Here is a 21,637-nt window from a genome sequence, read left to right on the forward strand (position 1 = left end):
GGGATTAACCAGTATCTTGCACTTCTTGATGTATTGAGAACTCAGCATCACTTCTGTAGAATTCCTGCCAAAAATGTATAACCTGAATCTAATCATGAGGAAACATCCGATAAACCCAAACTGAGTGACTTTCTTCCAAATAACTGGCCCAGGCTCTTCAAAAACATCAAGATCATGAAAGTTAAGGGAAGACTAAGACATTGTTACAGATTGAAGAAGACTAACAGAATACACCTTATGGCCTAGGATTTCCTTTTTCTATAAAAGGATATGAGTGGGACTATTGGCAAAAATCTGAATACAGTCTGCAAATTAGAAAAAAAACAGCAAAACAAAAACCAAACCCACTGCCACTGAGTTGATTAAGACTCATAGTGACTCTATAGGACAGAGTAGAACTGCCCCACAGGGTTTCCAAGGCTATAATCTTTACAGAAGCAGACTGCCACATCTTTCTCCTGCAGAGTGGCTGGTAGGTTTGAACCACTGACATTTTGGTTAGCAGTTGACCGCTTTAACCACTGTGCCAACAAAAACAAAAAAAAAACGTTTCTGTAAAGAGTTGATTCCTACTCATAGCAACCCTATAGGACAGAGTAGAACTGCCCCATAGAGTTTCCAAGGAGTGCCTGGTGGATTTGAACTGCCAACCTTTTGGTTAGCAGCCATAGCTCTTAACCACTATGCCGCCAGGGTTCCTTAAATTAGAAAATAGTACTTTATAATCCCTGATTTTGAAAATGTACTGTGGTAATATAAGAAAATGTGCTCGTTGAAATTCATGCTAAATAGCTAAGAAAAAATGTTATATATATATATATATATTTATATATATATATATAACCTATAACCAAACCATCAGCAGTTTGAATCAACCAGCTGCTCCTTGGAATCGACTTGACGCCAATGGTTTGGTTTTATACATATATACACATATATATATATAAACCAAAAAAACCAAACCCATTTCTGTCAAGTCGATTCCAACTCATAGCAACCCTATAGGACAGAGTAGAACTGCCCCATAGGGTTTCCAAGGAACACCTGGTGGATTCAAACTGCTGACCTTTTGGTTAGCAGCCATAGGTCTTAACCACTATGACACCAGGGTTTCCATGTATATACATATGTATATATATATAGAGAGAATTAATATGTTATTATTATGAGGCTTGGCCTTTCTTTGCCAGTCCAATAAGTGAAAAATGGGATCTCATTGTTTTGATTTGTATTTCTTTAATTAAAATGCCCCAGAAACTATAACTCATAATGACCATGAAAGCTGTAAAGTTGGTCCACTCTCTACTAAGCTCCAGTGATAAAAGTATGAAACAAAATAGAGACTTGCTCTCGACCTCCTTTCCTACAGCACCTGCCAGAAATATTTCAAACTGGAAGATCCTCACTATGTATGACCTTGAATTTCATGGACTAGATTGTTTCCATCTAGTGTTTTGATGTGTGTGACAAAGAATTAGTATCTAGATTTTAGGACTGTCTTGGTTTCTTAGTGCTGCTGTAACAGAAATACCACAAGTGGCTTTAAAGAACAGAAATTTATTTTCTCACAGTTCAGGAGGCTTGAAGTCCAAATTCAGGGCACTGGCTATAGGGGAAGGCTTTCTCTCTGTTGGCTCTGAGAGAAGGTCCTTATCTCAGCTTCTGTAACCTTACATTCTCTATTCCTTGGTTATCTCCATGAGGCATCTGTCTTCCCTCATTTGTGCTTGCTTATTTCTGGGTCTATGCTGCTCCTTATAACTCAGAAGTGATTAGGTTTAGGACACACCCTACACTGATATGGTCTCATTAGCATAAGAAAGAAAACCCTATTTCCAAATTCCAAATAGGATTACATCCACAGGTATAGGAATCAGGACTTCAACACATATTTTGGGGGGACACAATTCAATCTATAACAAGGGCATATAAAGAACATCTACAAATCAATAAGAAAATGACAAACAACAGAAAAATGGGCAACTGACATGAATAGGTAATTCCCAGAAAAGAGACCAGAAATGGCCAACATGTATACAAAGATAATTCAATTTCCTTAGTAATTAGGGAAATGCAAAATTAAAACAACAATGAGGTACCATTTCATACCCACCAGCTTGCCAAACATTAAACAGTCTCATAATTCCAAGTAAGGATGTGGAGAAGAAAAAACCCAGTGCAATCGAGTGGAGAAAGGCAGCTCTCAAATATAGTTGGTGGAAGTATAAATGAGTACATCGGGGAGTAATTTGGAAATATCTAGTAAAGTTCATGATACATGTATTCTGTGGCTCAACATGAATATTCATAAGAGCACTATTTATAATATTCAAAAAGGGAGAAAATCCAAATGTCCTTCAATAGTAGAATAGATAATAAATTGTGTTATGCTCTACAATAAAGTACCTACAGCAATGAGAATGAATAAATTATTTGTACACTTAACCACATGGATGAACCAAAAAAGTACACACTGGATGGAATTGTGTTAAATAAGGAAGTGTGGGATTCTTTCATTCCATGCATTAATGTGTATTTTTTTTAATTTAATCATTTCAGTAGTCAGTCTAAAAGAAAATAAAACTTCATATTTGAATCTGATCTAGCGTCTAGATCTAACTGCCAATTTACAGGAAATACGGGGGACAGAGGAATAAGTTGAAAGGCCCCTCAGGGGGCAATCAGCAAAATCCAGACCGTGGGAAACTCTACAGAATAAATGACCCAGTTTCCTCAATAAATAACTTGTAAGGAATAAAAGAGAGTGTGATGGAGGGAGAGTCTATAAATTAAGAGAGATTTAAGGAGAGGATTAATCAGTTGCAGTGTGTGAACCTTATTTGGACCCTGATTAGAACAATAACAAAACATTATTAAAATTTTTTTAGACAGGAAATTTTGAACACTGTCCCAATATCTAATGTTATTCAGGAAGTAGTTAATTTTTTAGGTGTGATAATGATATTATGGTTATTTTTTAAAAAGCACTCTTATCTCTTAGAGAAGCATACTGGAATATGTATGGATTAAGTGAAAAAATGTAATAATTCCTACAAACCAATATTCACTCAATCAGTTAATACATTTTTATTGAAGACATACTGTGTGCTAGGCATTTATCGTCCTAGGTGCTTGGGATACATCAGAAAACATCCCCCCCGCCCCACCACACACACAGAATGAAGTGTCTAATGGGAAGAATTTGAGTAAGAGCTGACTGGACTGAGTGAAACTAAGAAATTAACTGTTAAATTTTATTAGGCATGACGATGGCATCGGGGTTATGTTTAAGAAAATAAAGGCCGTATTTCTTGGAGATGCATCTGTAGGGGAGAAATCTAAGATTTGCTTTAAAGTAATTCAGCAAAGGGAAAAATAAGAAAAAGTTAAAAAGGAGAGTAGACAAAGCAAATATGATACAATCCTGACAGTTGTTGAATCTGGATGATGGATATATGGGGGGGGGTCATTGTTGACTCTATGTAAGTTTGAAAATTGAGGAAAAAATTATAATGAAGTCTAATTCATAAAACTTATGGCCTGTATTCTGCTGTTAAGAAAAACCAAAAAACCAAACCTGAGTTAATTCCGACTCATAGTCATCCTATAGGACAAAGGAGAACTGCCCCATAGGGTTTCCAAGGAGCGGCTGGTGGATTTGAACTGCCAATCTTCTGGTTAACAGCTGAGCTCTTAACCACTGAGCCATCAGGGCTCTGCTGTTAAGAAAGGGAATTGGTATTCATGCATCTGGTCTATGCAATTATCCACTATATATATTCTGTGTTAAATATTTTCCATTTGTGATACATGAATATTAATTTATGAGCTGAAACTCCATTTAACTTCATGTTAATTTTTTTTAAAGAGAGGAGACTTATACATCCCTCTTCGCTTGCTGTTGGTGTTTCCAAGCAAAGACCTGCTAATTGCACTCTTCTGTTTAACAGAAAGGCACACTGAAGCCTGAGAGTGGACATGACTTGCGGAGTTCCATACAGGCAGGCGTTAATCTGATTAGAATCTACTTTCCTTAGCTCCTCAGGTCATGGCGAGGTCCGGCTTGACCTGTGCTTCCTCCTCCCTTCTATATCATGGCTTAGCATCTAGTTGTTGTTAGTTGCTGTCCAGTCAGCTCCATTCATGGCGTCCTTATGTGTAACAGAAGGAAACGTTGCCCAGTCCTGTGCTGTCTTCACGATCCTTGGCATGTCCAGTAGTTGTCCAATAAACGCTTCCTTGGGAAAATGGGCCCTTCTTTGAAAAAAAAAAAAAAAAACCCTTCATCAGCTTAGTCACAGAGTGGAGTGCCCAGACACTGCAGGGTGTGCAGACAGCAGGCGCTGCATAAATCCTTAGCGTTTACTACAGCCCAATACAAATCTGTGTTGTGCTTTATAAATGCTCCTGATCTGTGCTCTGTAGTAGCCTTCTTCAGGTTCACAGTGAGCACTCACTAATTGCTGAAAAAGAAAAAGTATGCCCGATGAAGTCCTTTGGGGAATTAAGACATCAAATCAGTTTTCAGTGACATGGAAAATGCCCACAGGAAGTCCCTGGAGGAAGCACAGGTGCCTAATTCGTGATCCTAGGTGACACAGTCATTACTTATATAAGTGTTTCTGGCAATCCCCGGGCACCAGATTTAAAGAAAGCTTGGGGGTGGGGGAGCTTTTAAAGTTCCTTTAGTTCCCGCAAAGGATGGGTAAGGAGAGACCTCAGTTTATTTTCCCATCTGTGAAATGGGGGCACCATAGTGTTGAGAATGTGCGCGATGAGTCGTTGAGAGAAGGGGGCTTTCCTTCTCCTCCCTCCCACATCTTTCCCATTTCGGCTTCCAAGGATTAGAAACTTGGCGATTCCAAAGTTTATTCTTGGCGGGCCAGAGACTCGACCAACACAAAGGTTCAGGGGCTCCTCAAACATTAGCAGGCGGGAAATGTGAGGGCGCGAACTTTCTGCGTGCCTACGTCTGCCGGCTTCCCGCTCCTCTCAACCCTCCCGCTCCTCCTTCACTGTAACTTCTTGCTTCCCCCCTCCCAGTCCCCGCCCTGCTCCTGCCCTCTTATTGGCCGAGGCGCCGGTCGGGCCTCCCCGGCTTTTAAAGGGCCCGCACTCCACACGGCCCTGGGAGCCACAGCTGGTACCGGCCTTGCGGCCTGCGGGGGAGGCTGCCGGGAGGAGGCAGCGGCTGTGGTGGCGGAGGTGCGTGCCCTGCCCCCAGGACCGCGGGCTCCTTCCTGCCAGGTAGGTCGCCAAGAGTGCGCGTGTGGCTCCCCCGCTCCCATCCTTGACCCGGCTTCCCTGCGCCAATATTTGTAGCTCCTGGGGCTTCCTCCCCATTACCTTTCCGACACCCCCATCGACCATCTCCCCCTGACACCTCTACCTCCCTGCAGCCTCTGGACCTAGGCAGGGCTTTGTTGGCAGCCTCAAGAGGCCTGGTAGGGGTAAGATGGGACGCACGGGGATACAGGACACCCTCCATCCGTACAAGGAGATATGCACACTACCCCCAAATATCATAAGATCCTCCTTCCAGCCCTCCACAGAGTGATACAAACTGGTTCTACCCTGGAAACCAGGCACCCCCCCCCCATTTGATATACAGGCTTAGAATGTATGCATCATTCAGTCACCGTCAGATCTGGACGGTTCATAGCATCAAGAGACATAGTTCTTCTTCATTCACCACAGGTCACAGGCTGTGTGTGTGCGCCCAAAACATCTCCCCACAGACACAGTTGGCTGCTCCGTCTGATGTACCTGATGCTAACATCCTCCTCCAGTCCCCCAGTACCGGTCTCTACATGGGTTGGGCAGCCCCAGATTGAAATCCGAGTGCCCAAGTTCATTCCTTGAGCATGATCTGCCCCATGGATATCTCTGCTCCCTTTCTTTCCCCTCTTTGATAGGTCTGTCCATTCCTCCCTGGGAGTCTACAATGGCCACCTTCAGCCGCCAGGAATTTTTCCAGCAACTGCTGCAGGGCTGTCTCCTGCCTACTGCCCAACAGGGCCTCGACCAGATCTGGCTGCTCCTTGCCATCTGCCTCGCCTGCCGGCTGCTCTGGAGGCTTGGTAAGTGCATGCCACACCATGTGCTGCCACACCAGGCCATATCATTCCTACCACATTCATCCATGCCAAGCCACACCTTAACGCTGCCATGTCCTGCCATGGCAAGCCAGGCCCCACCATGTCTAGCCCCACCATATCCCACGAGGTCTACTTAGCCTTATTCCATCACACCACATCTTGCTTTGCACACCACATCTTGCTTTGCCCAGCCACTCCATGCCACACCATGCCAAGCCATGCCCTACCATGTCAAGCCATGTACTTCAATAGTTCTAAGTTCTGGGATTCTGGAAAAGTGAGGTCCCTGGATCTTGGGATCCTAAACTGTCTATACTGTCTATATCCCAAGGTTATAAGATACTGAAATGCTGATGTCACAGGATTTTGGAATCCTAAACTACCAGGGTTTAGGGATTCTGGCAAACTGAAATTTCCACATTCTAGGATTCCAAAATGGTGGCATTCGGGATTTATAGAATCAGGGCATGAAAAGATTTCTGGATTCTAGGATTCTGGAGCATTTATACAAACATAGCAGGCTTCTGGGGCCCTAAGATGATAAGATTCCAAGTTCCCTATAGGATGCTGAGATTTCTGGAAATCTGAGATCCAAAGGTTTTACAATTTTTTTCTTTCATAAATGAATGTTTTATTTTTCCCCAGCTTTATTATTTTGAAATATTTCCAATCTACCAAAAGGTTGAAAGCATAGTACAATGAACACCCATATATACCTCAACAGACTCTCTAACAGTCAACACCTTGCTGCATTAGCTCAATCTATCTGTCCGTCCATCCATCCATCCATCCATCCATCCATCCATCCATCCATCCATCCATCCATCCCTCTATCTAATCTTTCTGAATCACTTGAATAACTTGCTGACGTCATGACACTTCACCCCAGATTCTTCAGTTTGTGGCCCCCAAGAACAAGGACATTCTCCACAACCACAGACTCAACCAAGTCGATATTGAGATTTCCTCCAGGATCCCCAAAAGGCCATTTATAGATGTTTCTTATCTTTAAATCCAGGCCCTACTACCCTCTCCAGCTCTCCAGCACGTGCTTTGGGCCCCCTTTAGTCACACCACATTGCAACCTCTAGGCCTTTGCCCAGGCTGTGCTTTCTGCCCAGGTTGTCCTCCCCTTCCTACCAGCCCATCAACCTTCTCTTTCTTGTTCTCTTTCTTTTACCCAAAGGGTTACCATCCTACCTGAAGCATGCAAGCACCGTGGCAGGAGGGTTTTTCAGCCTTTACCACTTCTTCCAGCTGCACATGGTTTGGGTTGTGCTACTCAGCCTCTTGTGCTACCTCGTGCTGTTCCTCTGCCGACATTCCTCCCATCGCGGAGTCTTCCTTTCCGTCACCATCCTTATCTACTTACTCATGGGGTATGGGTGTGAGTCCTAATCCCCACGCCCTTGGGCAAAGGGCACATGGGCCCTCAGGCTCCCCCTTGGGAGGTTGTGGAGGACAGGGAGGGCAGGGAATTCCCTGGAGGCATCTGGGAGAATTCTCCTATGAGGAGGCACAGAACAGAGAAGGTGCTAAATGTCCCTGGAGAAAGGAATCTGGGAAAATTGTTCCCAGGAGGTTACACAGGGCAGAGAAAGTGTGACATCTCCTTAGGGAGGAAATCTGGGAGACTTGTTCTTTCACAAGACTGTGTAAGAGAGAGGGCATGGGCTCCCCCTGAAGGAGGGAATTTAGAAGAATTCTTCCTCCATAAGCTTGTTCTGGACAAGGGAAGGCATAACCTTCCCTGCACCTTGGTTTCTCACCTCTGTGGTCTCTGAGGCCACGGGATCATGGTGTCAAGACCAGCACCTTTTTCCTTTAGTGAGATGCACATGGTGGACACCGTGACATGGCACAAAATGCGAGGTAGGCAGCCTTGCCCCCTTCACTGGCCGCCCTTTCTGCCCCACCCCACATCATTTAAATCCCCCTACTTTGTGTCTTTTCTCTCCCCTTTTTTTCCTTGATCTGCCCACCCTGCTGGACATGAAGACCTCAGATTCCCCTTGTGTCTGTGTCTCTCTCCACCATAGTTTTTTTTTTTCCCCCTCCAAGTCTGTCTGTCCCATCCCACATACTTGCCTGACTCTCTTAACTAAGGGCATCTGCCTGTCCTGGGCCCACTTGCCTACCTGCTTCTCTGACCCCATGCCCACCTGTCCATTCTTGTACCTCTCTTTCTATCTCACCTCTCACCTGGTGCTCCTTATCCCCCTCATGCCAACATACTCTCTAACCCTCCACTTGACTATGGGTGTCATACTTAGGGGCCCAGATGATCGTGGCCATGAAGGCGGTGTCTCTGGGCTTTGACTTGGACCGGGGCGAGGTGGGTGTGGTGCCCTCACCTGTGGAGTTCATGGGCTACCTCTACTTCGTGGGTACCATCATCTTTGGGCCCTGGATATCCTTCCACAGCTACCTACAGGCTGTCCAAGGCCGCCCACTGGTGAGGTCCTGGGTGGACAGGTGGGCAGGGGCAGTGGGAACAGCCACAGGACAGTGTTCATGGAGCCTTGATCCCCACAGAGCTGCCGATGGCTGCAGAAGGTGGCCTGGAGCCTGGCATTGGCCCTGCTGTGCCTTGTGCTGTCCACCTGTGTGGGCCCCTACCTCTTCCCATACTTCATCCCCCTTGACGGTGATCGTCTCCTTCAAAAGTGAGCACAGCCTTTGAGGTCTCTGTCCTGCATTGATGGGGTTGGGTAGGGACCTGGGGTCTCCTCAGCTCTGAGCCTATCTCTTAATGCTTCTGTCTGTCTTCTGTTACTACAGCAAGAAACGCAAAGCCAGGTAAATAAGGGTGCTGAGGGCGAGTGGGGCTAACTGGGGAGTTGGGGGGCCACAGTCTATGACTGATTGGTTCTATAAGTCTGAATTCGACCATTCACCCTGTGACTAGACAGAGAGTGGGTGTCTGTCTGTGGCTGTCTGTTTTACCAAGATTGGCTCTATGATTCCTTGTATGACTGGCACTCTAACGCATACGGTGTGTCTGGTTGTCCATCTGTTCAGCTGTTTCACTGTTAGAAACAAATGATGTGAAATTATGTGACTGTAATGGGGAGGGACCCTTTTGTTACTCTGGCTAGGGGTGTGTGTGGGTTGTTTGCCTATTGGCAACTGACTCCCTGAATGTGGGACTGTGAGTTATGGCTGTCTGCCTATGCCACTGTCAATGATGGGGTGTGTGGCTGTCATTGGATACGTTACCTGTCTATAACATCTGATTGTGATGTGTTGTGTGCCTGTCTGTGAATGATTCTGCCTGTGTGCTTTTGGCTGCTTGATGTTGTCTAGCTGAGAGGTCAAAACCGACTATGTGCCTATCTGTGAGACTCACTGTCTCACTGCCTTTGCTTTGACTCTAGAATTCAATTCAGCTATTTGATTATGTGACATCCCTCCCACCCCCACCACTTATTGGCTGATGGTTATGTCTGCTGCCACATGAGGCTCTGAAATGTTGAGTGATTTACCCAATGTCACCCTGATAAGCAGCCAGGCATTAAACCCAGGCCTAATTCCAGAACTCACGTTTTTCCCAATGCAAGATGCTGCCTGCTTTTGACAGCGTCTGATTGACTAACGGGGTGACTATGTTTGGCTGTAGAATTGTATATGTATGCAGAGTGGGGTGTTTGGTGGTCTCTGTACCTAACTAAAGGGATTTTTGTCTGTCTTAGGGTCACTGAATCAGGTTGGAGAATTGTGAGGCTGATAGTGCTTGTCTCTGGCTGTGTGGCTGTGTTATATGTAGGGCTATGAGGTCAGGCCTCTGAGGATGGCTGGGTCTGAATGTCTGACCCTGTGAGTCTGCAGGACTATGTCATATTATAGGACAGCGCATGCATCTGTCTGATCCACATGAAACTCTCTGACGGCGTATGTATGAGTGTGACTATCTGTCCACCTCTTTTACCACTATGTTTCTGTCTGTCTCATCCATGAACAACTCAGGCCAGCTTCCAGGGCCTCTCTGACTCTCTTTCCTTTCTTCTCTGCTGCCCTCCTGATGCCTTGGGGCCCTAGGGGCACCATGGTAAGGTGAGTCCACAGGGTGAGGCCAGGATGCTGACAGATAGTGGGGGTACCATGCTGGGGCCTGAGCCCAATGCCTCTTTCCCCTGCTCCCTTCTCCCCAGGTGGCTGCGAGCCTACGAGAGTGCTGTCTCCTTCCACTTCAGCAACTATTTTGTGGGCTTTCTGTCCGAGGCCACGGCCACGTTGGCAGGGGCTGGCTTCACCGAGGAGAAGGATCACCTGGAATGGTGGGGAGGGCTGAGGGACCCCCCCTCCCACAGGGTGCTGCCTAGAGGAGCTGCAGGGAGGAGGGAGGGTGATCCTAGGGGAGGGAAAAAGTGTGGAAGCCAGGTGGGTGACTATCCCAAATGGATTTGCATGTCTCTTCTGCTCACAGGGACCTGACGGTGTCCAAGCCACTGAACGTGGAGCTGCCTCGGTCTATGGTGGAAGTTGTCACAAGCTGGAACCTGCCCATGTCTTACTGGCTAAATAACTGTGAGTCATCAAGTCACCACTCCAGCAGAGTTGGGCGTTCTCAACCTAGACCCTTTCACACATTCATATAAGAAACATTTATTATGCTATGTGCTAGGCACTGATGATACAGTGTTTTGGGGGGGGAGGGAGACAAAAATCTCTACCCTTGTGTAGTTGGCATTTTAGTGGGAGGAAGAGATAATATATCAGAGAGAGAAATACACAATAGTTCAGTGCTATGGTGAAAAAGTTAAGCAAGTAAGGGTGATCCAGGAGTGGAGGTGGAGGCAGATTGCAATTTTATTTTTTGAACATTTTATTGTTGTTTAGGTGAAAGTTTACAGAACAAATTAGTTTCCCGTTCAACAATTTATACACAGCTTGTTTTCTGACATTGGTCGTAAACCCCTAAATGTGTCAGCACTCTCCCCCCTTCCTCCCTGGGTTCCCCGTGTCCATTCACCCAGCTTTCCTGCCCCTACCAACCTTCTGAACTTTGCTTTTGGGCAAATGCTGCCTTTTAGGTCTCCTGTAGTTTATGGTTCTTACATTTACATTCCTCACTGGTGTTATTGTTCCTTTTATAGGCCTACCTATTGTATGGCTATATTGTGATCTCCAGGAGTGATTTCAGTTCCAAGTTTGAAGGGTGTCTAAGGGCCATAGCCTCGGGGGTTCCACCAGTCTCTGTCAGACCAGTAAGTCTGGTCTTATTTATGAGTTTGAATTTTGTTCTACACTTCTTTCCTATTCTGTCCATGAACTACTATTGTGGTCCCAGTCAGAGCGGTCGGTATCAGTTGCCAGGCGCCTTCTAGTTCTTCTGGGCTCAGGCTGGTAGAGATCATGGTTCATGTGATCCATTAGTCCTTTGGACTAATTGTTTCCTTGAGTCTTTGGCTTTCTTCACTTTTCTTTGCTCCAGACAGTAACAGAACAATTATTGTATCTTAGCTGCTCGCAAGCTTTTAAGACCCAGTCACTACTTATGAAGGTAGGATACAGGACATTGTCTATATGGATTATGATATGCCAATTGATCTAGATGTACCCCAGCATTATTGTCCCAAGTCCTCAAGCCCAATATCTCAGTCCCAGGAGGTGTATGGTTATGGCTAAGAAGTTTTCATGACTGTATCCCTGTGTGCACTATTGCATACATAGGTATATTTGCAGCATGTACACATATATATGTACGTGGGTGTACTTCCATATACCCTCCCACCCCTGTTCAGCTTAAACATCTACCTGTGTATCCACTTGTACATCATTGTCTATTATTACTGTTGTTGCAGGATTGTATATGCATTAGTATTTACATTGTTGCCTTTTACTCTTGTGTACCTTTCAGTGTCTTCCTTTACCTTTATTGTGTTGTGTTGATTTCCCCCATATTGTGCATTATCTCTCCCTTCACCAAAGTTAGTATGTGTCTACTATCTAGTTAGTGTCCCTCCCCCGCCCCATGCCCTGGTAACCGTCAAAGAATGTTTCTGTGTGAAAACCTTTTCTTGACTTTTTATAGTAGTAGTCTCATATAATATTTGTCCTTTTGCGATTGACTTTTTTCACTCAGCATAACGTCCTTCAGGTTCTTCCATGTCGTGAGACGTTTCATGAATTCATCATTATTCTTTTTTGTTCCATAGTATTCCATCATGTGTATGTACTACAGTTTGTTTCTCCATTCATCCGTTGTGGGCACTTAATCTGTTTCCATCTTTTTGCTATTGTGAATAATGCTGCAATGAACATGGTGTGCATGTGTGTATTCGTGTCACAGCTCTTATTTCCAGATTGCATTTTTAAATAAATTAGCCAGGGTTTAGTGTCACTGAGCTGACATTTGAGCAATGACCTGAAGAAGGTGAGCGAACAAGCAATGTGGCTATATAGGAGATGGAGGGAACAGCCAGTACAAAGGCTCTGAGGGAGCATGCATGGCATTTATGCAGAACAGTGAGAAGGAGATCCTTGTGGCTGGAGTGGAGTGAGTGAGGAGGAGAGTGGTCAGAGGTGCGGTCAGAGAGGTGACGGGAGGGGGAATGAAGAGAGGAATGATTGCATAGGGCCTTTTGGGCTATTTGGATTTTTCTCTGAGTGAGATGGGGTGTCAGAGAAAACTATGAGGGATGTCTTAGTTATCTAGTGCTGCTATAACAGAAACTCCACAAGTGGATGGCTTTAACAAGGAGAAGCTTATTCTTTCACAGTTTAGGAGGCTTTGTGGTTATTAGGTGCCATTGAGTTGGTTCTAACTCATAGTGACCCTATGTACAACTGAATGAAACACTGCCTGGTCCTGTACTATCCTCACAATCATTGTTATGGGTGAACACACTCTTGCAGCCACTGTGTTAATCCATCTTATTGAGGGTCTTTCTCTTTTTTGCTGACCCTCTGCTTTACCAAGCATGATGTCCTTCTCCAGGGACTGGTCCCTCCTTATAACAAGTCCAAATTATGTGAGACAAAGTCTTGCCATCCTTGCTTCTGAGGAGCATTCTGGCTGTACTTCTTCTAAGACAGATTTGTTCATTCTTCTGGCAGACCATGGTATATTCAGTATTCTTTGCCAACACCATAATTCAAAGGCATCAATTCTTCTTCAGTCTTCCTTATTCATTGTTCTGCTTTGCTTGCATATGAGGTGATTGAAAACATGGCATGGGTCAGGCGCACCTTAGTTCTGAAAGTTACGTCTTTGCTTTTTAACACTTTAAAGAGGCCTTTTGCAGCAGATTTGCCCAATACAATGTGTCGTCTGATTTCTTGACTGCTGCTTCCATGGGCTTTGATTATGGATCCAAGTAAAATGAAATCCTTGACAACTTCAGTCTTTTCTCTGTTTATCATGATGTTGCTGACTGGTCCAGTTGTGAGGATTTTTGTCTTCTTCATGTTGAGGTATAATCCATACTGAAGACTGTAGTCTTTGATCTTCATCAGTAAGTGCTTCAAGTCCTCTTGGCTTTCAGCAAGCAAGGTGGTGTCATCTGTGTATCACAGGTTCTTAATGAATCTTCCTCTAATCCTGATGCTGTGTTCTTCTTCATATAGTCCAGCTTCTTGGAGTATTTGCTCAGTATGCAGATTGAATTAGTGTTGTGAAAGGATACAACCCTGAGGCACACCTTTCCTGATTTTAAACCACGTGGTATTCTCTCATTCTGTTCGAACAACTGCATCTTGGTCTATGTACAGGTTCCGCATGAGCACAATTAGGTATTCTGGAATTTCCACTCTTTGTCGTAATGTTATCCATAATTTGTTATGATCCACACAGTCGAATCCTTTTGCATAGTCAATAAAACACTGGTAAACATCTTTCCTGGTGGCGTAGTGGTTAAGTGCTACAGCTGTGAACCAAAGGGTCAGCAGTTTGAATCTGCCAGGTGCTCCTTGGAAACTCTATGGGGCAGTTCTACTCTGTCCTATAGGGCCGCTATGATTCGGAATCAACTCGACGGCACTGGGTTTGGTTTTTTTTTTTTTTTTTGGTAGATATCTTTCTGTTATTCTCTGCTTTCAGCCAAGATCCATCTGACATCAGCAATGATATCACTCGTTCCACATCCTCCTCGAATTTCTGGCAGTTCCCTGTGGATGTATTTCAGCAACCATTTTTGAATTATCTACAGCAAATTTTATCTGTGTGTGATATTAATGATATTGTTTGATAATTTCCACATTTTGCTGAATCACTTTTCTTTAGAATGGGCACAAATATGGACCTCATCCAGCCAGTAGGCCAGGTAGCTGTCTTCCCAATTTCTTGGCATAGACGAGTGAGTGCCTCCAGCACTGCATCCATTTGTTGAAACATCTCAGTTGGTATTCCATCAATTCCTAGAGCCTTGTTTTTTGCCAGTGCCCTCAGTGCAGCATGGACTCCTTCCTTCAGTACCATTGGTTCTTCATCATATGCTACCTCCTGAAATGGTTGAATGTTGACCCATTCTTTTTGGTAAAGTGACTTTGTGTAGTCCTTCCATCTTTTGGTGCTTCCTGGGTTGTTCAATGTTTTGCACATAGCTCAAGGCTTGAATTTTTTCTTCAGGTCTTTCAGCTTGAGAAATGCTGAACATGTTCTGCCCTTTTGGTTTTCTAACTCCATGTCTTTGTACATTGCATTATAATACTTTGTTTTCTTGAGCCACCCTTTGAAATCTTCTGTTCAGCTCTTTTACTCCACCATTTCTTCCATTTGCTTTACGTAATCTGTGTTCAAGAGCAAGTTTCAGAGTCTCTTCTGACATCCAATTTGGTCCGTCCTTTCTTTCTTGTCTTTTTAATGACCTCTTGCTTTCTTCATGTATGATGTCCCTGATGTCATCCCACAACTCGTCTGGTCTTCGGTTATTAGTATTCAATACATCAAATCTATTCTTGAAGTAGTCTCTAAATTCAGGTGGAATATACTCAAGGTCGTACTTTGGCTCTCATGGACTTGTTTTAATTTTCTTCAGCTTCAAATTGAATTTGCATATGAGCAATTGATGGTCTGTTCCACAGTCGGCCCCTGGCCTTGTTCTGACTGATGATATTGAGCTTTTCCATTGTCTTTTTCCCCAGATGTAGTCCTTTTGATTCCTGTATATTCCATTGGTGAGGTCCACGGGTATAGTTGCCATTTATGTTGTTGAAAAAAGGTATTTGCGATGAAGAAGTCGTTGGTCTTGCAAAATTCAATCATGTCTCTCTGGCGTCATTTCTATCATCAAGGCCATATTTTCCAACCTCTGTTCCTTCTTTTTTTTTTTTTTTTGTTCCTTCTTTGTTTCCAACTTTCACATTCCAATTGCCAGTGATTATCAATGCATCCTGTTTGCATGTTTGATCAATTTCATACTGCAGAAATTGGTCGAAATCTTCTATTTCTTTATCTTTGGCCTTAGTGATTGGTACATAAATTTGAATAATAATCATATTAACTGGCGTTCCTTGTACACATATGGATATTATCCTATCAGTGACAGCATTGTACTTCAAGATAGATCTTGAAATGTTCTTTTTGATGATGAATGCGATGCCAATGCTCTTCAATTTGTCATTCCCGGCGTAGTAGACCACACGATTGTCCGATTCAAAATGCCCGATACAAATCCATTTCAGTTTGCTAATGCATAGGATATTGATATTTATGCATTCCCTTTCATTTTTGACAATTTCCAGTTTTCTTTGATTCATACTTTATACATTCCATGTTCCAGTTATTAATGGATGTTTGTAGCTGTTTCTTCTCATTTTGAGTCATGTCACATCAATGAATAAAGGCCCTAAAAGCTCGATTCCATCCACATCATTAAGGTCAACTTTACTTTGAAAAGGCAGCTCTTCCCCAGTTGTATTTTGAGTAGCTTTCAACCTGAGGGACTTGTCTCCTGGCACTATACCAATGTTCCACTGCTATTTATAAGGTTTACACTAGCTGATTTTTTCAGAAGTAGACTGCGGGGTTCTTCTTCCCAGTCTGTCTTAGTCTGGAAGCTCAGCTAAAACCTGTCCACCATGGGTCACCCTGCTGGTGTTTGAAATACTGATGGCATAGCTTCCAGCATCACAGCAACCCAGAAGCCACCACAACACGACAAACTGACAGATGCATATAGTTCCTAAATATTTACAGTAAAATGTATTCCTAATGAAATTATAGCATTTATTAAATAGTCCTCACTTAACTGACTCCTGACGTTAACCAAAAGTCTCCATTCGCTCTGTAAAATGTCTAGATGTTCAGGGATAATAGCCTACTCTCTAATACGTCTGGAGGCTACAACTCCAAATTCAGGGTGCCACCTCCAGAGGAAGGCTTTCTCTCTCTGTTGGCTCTGAGGTAAGGTCCTTGACATCAATCTTCCCCTGGTCTTGGAGCTTCTCAGCACAGGGATCCTAGATCCAAAGAGCACACTCCACTCCTGGCTCTTCTTGCTTGGTGGTAATGAAGTCCCTCTCCTTTCCTGCTTTCTTCTTTCTTTTATATTTCAAAAGACGTTGACTCAAGATAGCACCTAATCCTGTAGATTGTATACTGCCTCATTAAGATAACTGCCTCTAATCCTGCCTCATTAGCATCAATGAGGTTAGGATTTATAACACATAGGATGATTATATCAGATCACAAAATAGAGGACAACCACACAATACTGAGAATCATGGCCTAGCCAAGTTGACACACATTTTTGGGGGGTCACTATTCCATCTGTAAATTCTACCCTTTAACCTCCCAAAATTCGTGTCCTTGCCACACGTAAAACACTTTCACGCCATCATATCATCCCAAAGGTATTAATCAACCAAGTCCAAATTTCATCCTGGGACAAAATTCCTCTTCATCTGTGAAATCTAGAATACAAGTTATCTGCTTCCAGAGTACTATGGCGGAACAGGTACAAGGTAGACATTTCCAGATGGGAGAAATTGGAAAGAAAAAAGGAATAATTGGCACAAAGCAAGACAAGGAGCCCTGATGGCACAGTGGTTAAAAGCTCGGCTGTTACCCAAAATGTTGGCAGTTGAAATTCTTGGAAACCATATGGGCAGCTCTACTCTGTCATATAGGATAGCTATGAGTCTGAATCAACTCGACGGCAACAGGTTTGTCTTTTTTTTGGTTAAGCATTTCAAAAACCCAGCAGAACACATTACATTAGCTCCCAAGACTTGAAAATAATCCTCTGAGACTATCTAGGCAGTGGCTCTGCCCTACATACTCTTGGTGTTGGCCACACTCTCTGGATTCTGGGTGGAGGCCTCTCAGCCCTGGGCTTCAGCTCTGCCTTCCAGGCCCACTGGGATGGCAACTCTGCTCCCTCAGGTTTATGTGACTCCATCTTCCTAGTCCATCTGAGTGGTCATCCCACCCCCTTGGCCCTCTCAGGCCCCATTTTCTGCCCACTGGGCATGGCAGCCCTGCCCCCTTAGTTTTGGACAGCAGATCCAGCCTCATCTCCCTTGCACTTGTGAATGGCAGACCCACACTCCAGAAACCAGTTGATGAAGATCTGACTCTTTAAAACTTAAGAGGCTGTGGTCCCACCTTTTGAGACTCAGCAGGCAGTGGTTCCACCCTTTGAGATTAAGACAGCTCTGTTTCTTGTGCTCCTTGTCTCTTCAGCTTCTGCATTCTGGTTCCTTGGCCTTTAAGCTCACCGGCCCCTCAGGCCTGTTGGGCCTGCCTGGCCTCTGTCCTGCTTGGACAAGTGTGACAAAGTTCCTTAACTCTTCCAGTAAGTGCCTGGAGGCACCCCACTCTGCCAGGAAGCCTCCTGCCCGAAGGCACTCAGCTCTCCTGTTCCATGGGCCGGCTCCCACGCTCTCTCTTACCAGTCTCCTGGTTCCAGTGCTGCAGTTTCTCTGCTGATACTTCTCGCTCTCTGTGCCATCTCAGGTGTTACAGCTCTCCTCACTTCCTTCTGGGTTCATACCAGAATTGCCTTTGGCATCCATAATTACACCAACAGTCTCTTCAAGGCAATCTAGGCTTTTACTATTAGGCACCTTAAAACTCTTCCAGCCTCTGCCCATTCACAGTTTCAAAACTGCTTCCACACTGTAGGTATCAGTTAGAGCAGCACCCTACTCTTGGAACCAAATTATGTCTTAATTACATAGTGCTGCTATAACAGAAACTCCAAAACTGGATGGCTTTAACAAACAGAAATTTATTCTCTGACAGTTTAGGAGGCTAGAAGTCCAAATTCAGGATGCCAGCTCTAGGCAAAGGCTTTCTCTCTCTGTCAGCTCTGGGGGAAGGTCCTTGTTATCAATCTTACCTGGTAGAGGAGCTTCTCAGCCAGGGAATCCAGGTCCAAAAGATGCCCTATTCTCCTGGCTCCTGTTTCTTGGTAGTATGAGGTCCCCTTGTCTCTGTCCCTTCTCTCTTTCATATCTCAAAGGAGATTGACTCAAGATACAACCTAATCCTGTAGATTGTATCCTGCCTCATTAACATAACTGCCTCTAAACTGCCTCATTAACATCATAGAGGTTAGGATTTACAACACATAGGATAATTACATCAGGTCGAAATGGAGGACAACCACACAATACTGCGATCAGGCCTAGCCAAGTTGTCACACAGTTTTGGGAGACACAATTCAATCTATAACAAAAGATTTCTGAGCAGAGGAGGGCTGCGGTCTGATTGAGGATTTAACAGAATCCCTCTGCCTGCCGAGGAATGACTGAGGGGAGGGGGTGAAGGCGGAAGCAGTGAGGAGGCCACTGCAGTAGTCCAGGCCAGCGATGATGGTGGTGGCCGTGGCTGTGGTGAGAAGTCAGTTTCTGGGTAAATTACGGAGGTGGAACTGACAGGATTTGCTGACAGTTTAGATGTAGAAGTAGGAGGAGGATGAATCGAGGGTGACTAGAGGTTTTTTTCCCTGAGGAACTGGAAGGTGGAGTTGACATTGACTCAACTGGGTGAGAGACTGTGAGAAGAGCAGGCTGGGAGGGAAGACCAGGATCTATGTTTTGGACGTGTGGGGTTTGAGACTGTTAAAAGGCCCTGGGGGTCCGACAGGTTGCAGATACCCTCATCCTACCCTATGGCTCTCCAAGAAGGGAAGGGAGATCTCAGGAAAATCTTGACCCACATGTTCCCCGCCCCCCGCAGACGTTTTCAAGAATGCTCTCCGCCTGGGGACCTTCTCAGCCGTGCTGGTCACGTACGCAGCCAGTGCCCTCCTGCACGTGAGCAGGGTGGAGTGGGATCAGGGTGGAAGCTGGGGGGAGGGCAGGGCCTCCTTATTCACCTCATTGCCCTTCGCCCTCTCCCCCCAGGGCTTCAGCTTCCACCTGGCTGCAGTGCTGCTGTCCCTGGCGTTTATCACTTATGTGGAGCATGGTGAGTGCAGGGCCCAGGTGGAGGGCTGGAGCCACCATTCCCTGAGGCTAACCTGACCTCCTTACCTCCACCCACCCACTCCAGTCCTCCGGAAGCACCTGGCTCGGATCCTCAGTGCCTGCGTCTTGTCGAAACGATGTCCACCAGACTGTTTGCACCAGCATCGCTCGGTGAGGGTTCAGCCCAGACAACCAACCTCGTGCCCAAACACCCCCTCAAAGAATATTATACTTTGGTTGCCATCTCATACCTGTCTCAGAGTTCCTGGCTTCCTGGCAAAGTTCTAGGTGTGGAGAAACAGTGATCAAAGCAAGCCCAAGTCCCAGCCCTCGTAGGGCTAACGTTTTACTGGGGGTGACAGTAAATAAAAATAAGTTGGTATTATAAAAAAAAGTATTATAGTTTGTTAAATTGTGATTAGTGCTATGGAGAAGGGAAGGGGAATAGGAAGTATCAGGGGGTAGGTGGTTTTGAGTTTCAGCAGGGAGGTCAGGGAGGCCTCCCTGATGAGGTGACTTTGAGTTCTTTAACTGAAAGAGGTGAGGGAGAGAACCATTCCAGGCAAGGGTAACAACCAATGTAAAAGCCCTGAGATGGGAGTGGGCCTGGAATATTTGAGGAACAGCCAGGTGGTCAGTGTGATCTGAGCAGAGTGAATGTGGGGTGGGAAGCATGGGCAGCGATATAGTCAGTGGCCAGCTCCTTTTGGGCCCTGTAGGTCATGGCAGGAATTAGGGTTTTGGTTTTGGTTTTTTCATTATTTTTGCAATTAAAGAAGTATGGACAGCCTCATATTTGTCCTCTCACTGGACAACCAAGTTTTATCACCATAAGCTCCCATGACTCAAAGCCCCAACATTTTTCCTCCTCTGCCTGAATAGTCTCATCTCCTGCAACTGGACATCTTTGCCCCACACTTGACCTGGACACTGTCATTGATAACAGTACCCTCATCCTTGGATACCCTTGGAGCTCCCATGGGAGGAACGGAATCATCTCTTTCTTACCTCAGGGGATACCCTGGATACCCTTTCTGCTTGCACCCACTGTGCCTTGTGTGTCTCCCTATACTCCCCTGCCCAGGTGGAGATGGAGAACAGTGAGTAGGTGCAGCCCCCAAGGCTATCCATCTGTCCCCTACAGGGCCTGGGGGTGCGAGCCTTAAACATGTTCTTTGGGGGCCTGGCCATCTTCCACCTGGCCTACTTGGGCTCCCTGTTCGATGTTGATGTGGATGACACCACAGAGGAGCAGGTGAGGTGGGGTCCTGGGGTTGGGGGGGTACCCAGTGATGGCACTGCCTAGTCGTGGGAACCATGAGGACAAAGATGGTGCACCAAGTCGCGAGGTCCTCATGTTGCATTTCTTTAGCTTATGCAACCAGTCCTCCTTTCCCATTGGCCCCCTGGTTGATTCACACTCTTGGGTCTTTCTTTTATTTGGCTGAAGTGTCCAAAATGTGTTTTACTTATTTTTAATTGAAAAAGTCATTCTATACAGATGGAGTGCAATATCCAGGTTTTAATTTTTTTAATTAATTTTTATTTCATTTTATATTTGTTTAGGTAGTACTTGCAATATCTTGGTTTTCCTTTTTATATAATTTTTAAAAATAATATTTTTACTCAGGTTAAGTGTGTAAACTCTGGATTTTGCTACTTTAAATTTTTATGTTGAAATTTATATACTATTTTTATTCATGTCAAATATGCAAATTCCAGACTTCTTTTATTATTGAAAACAATTTTTTTCAAATTCAAGTTGAGTCTGCAAAATCTGGGTAAAGTTTTTGTTTTATTTTTATTAAAATATTTCAAATGGTTCAAAGACCAAACAGTATTCAACATATTCAGGGAAAAGTCTTGCTCCCACTTTTTGCCCTTTTTGCCCAGTTCTACTCCCTATCCTGTCAGGTAATCACTTTTATTCATTTTATAAAAATATCCTTTCAAATTTTAAGTATAACAGAAAGTATAAAAATAATTTTTAATTTCTTCCCCCTGGCTTTTACCCTAAATGTAGCACATCAATGACAGTATTCTACACGTTGCTTTTTTCACACAACAATTCTTATGAGTCTTCCTGGTCAGTACATAGAGTATCCACCTTCATTTTTTCCATTGTGAGGACATGACATAGTTTATTTAGTTTGTCCCTTATTGGTGGACACTCAGATAGTCTC

General features: G+C 44.6%; 1 protein-coding gene across 6 annotated transcripts in view; it reads left to right on the forward strand.

The window, feature by feature from the left end:
* The window catches only part of PORCN (porcupine O-acyltransferase), a 34,330-nt gene that overhangs the window by 9,096 nt on the left and 3,597 nt on the right, over positions 1–21,637 (forward strand). The window contains exons 1-13 of one of the 6 annotated variants that reach the window (XM_064278254.1): positions 5,126–5,247; positions 5,916–6,080; positions 7,285–7,477; positions 7,927–7,970; positions 8,372–8,553; positions 8,634–8,764; positions 8,880–8,897; positions 10,250–10,375; positions 10,525–10,625; positions 19,225–19,301; positions 19,392–19,455; positions 19,540–19,625; positions 20,337–20,586. In XM_064278254.1, the coding sequence (XP_064134324.1) occupies positions 5,945–6,080; positions 7,285–7,477; positions 7,927–7,970; positions 8,372–8,553; positions 8,634–8,764; positions 8,880–8,897; positions 10,250–10,375; positions 10,525–10,625; positions 19,225–19,301; positions 19,392–19,455; positions 19,540–19,625; positions 20,337–20,558 (1,380 nt within the window). In that variant the 5' untranslated portion in view covers positions 5,126–5,247; positions 5,916–5,944 and the 3' untranslated portion in view covers positions 20,559–20,586. The other 5 variants (XM_064278248.1, XM_064278249.1, XM_064278251.1 and 2 more) reach the window with 5 other exon arrangements.

This window comes from Loxodonta africana, chromosome X (assembly GCF_030014295.1).
Source record: "Loxodonta africana isolate mLoxAfr1 chromosome X, mLoxAfr1.hap2, whole genome shotgun sequence".
Taxonomy (NCBI): Eukaryota; Metazoa; Chordata; class Mammalia; order Proboscidea; family Elephantidae; genus Loxodonta; species Loxodonta africana.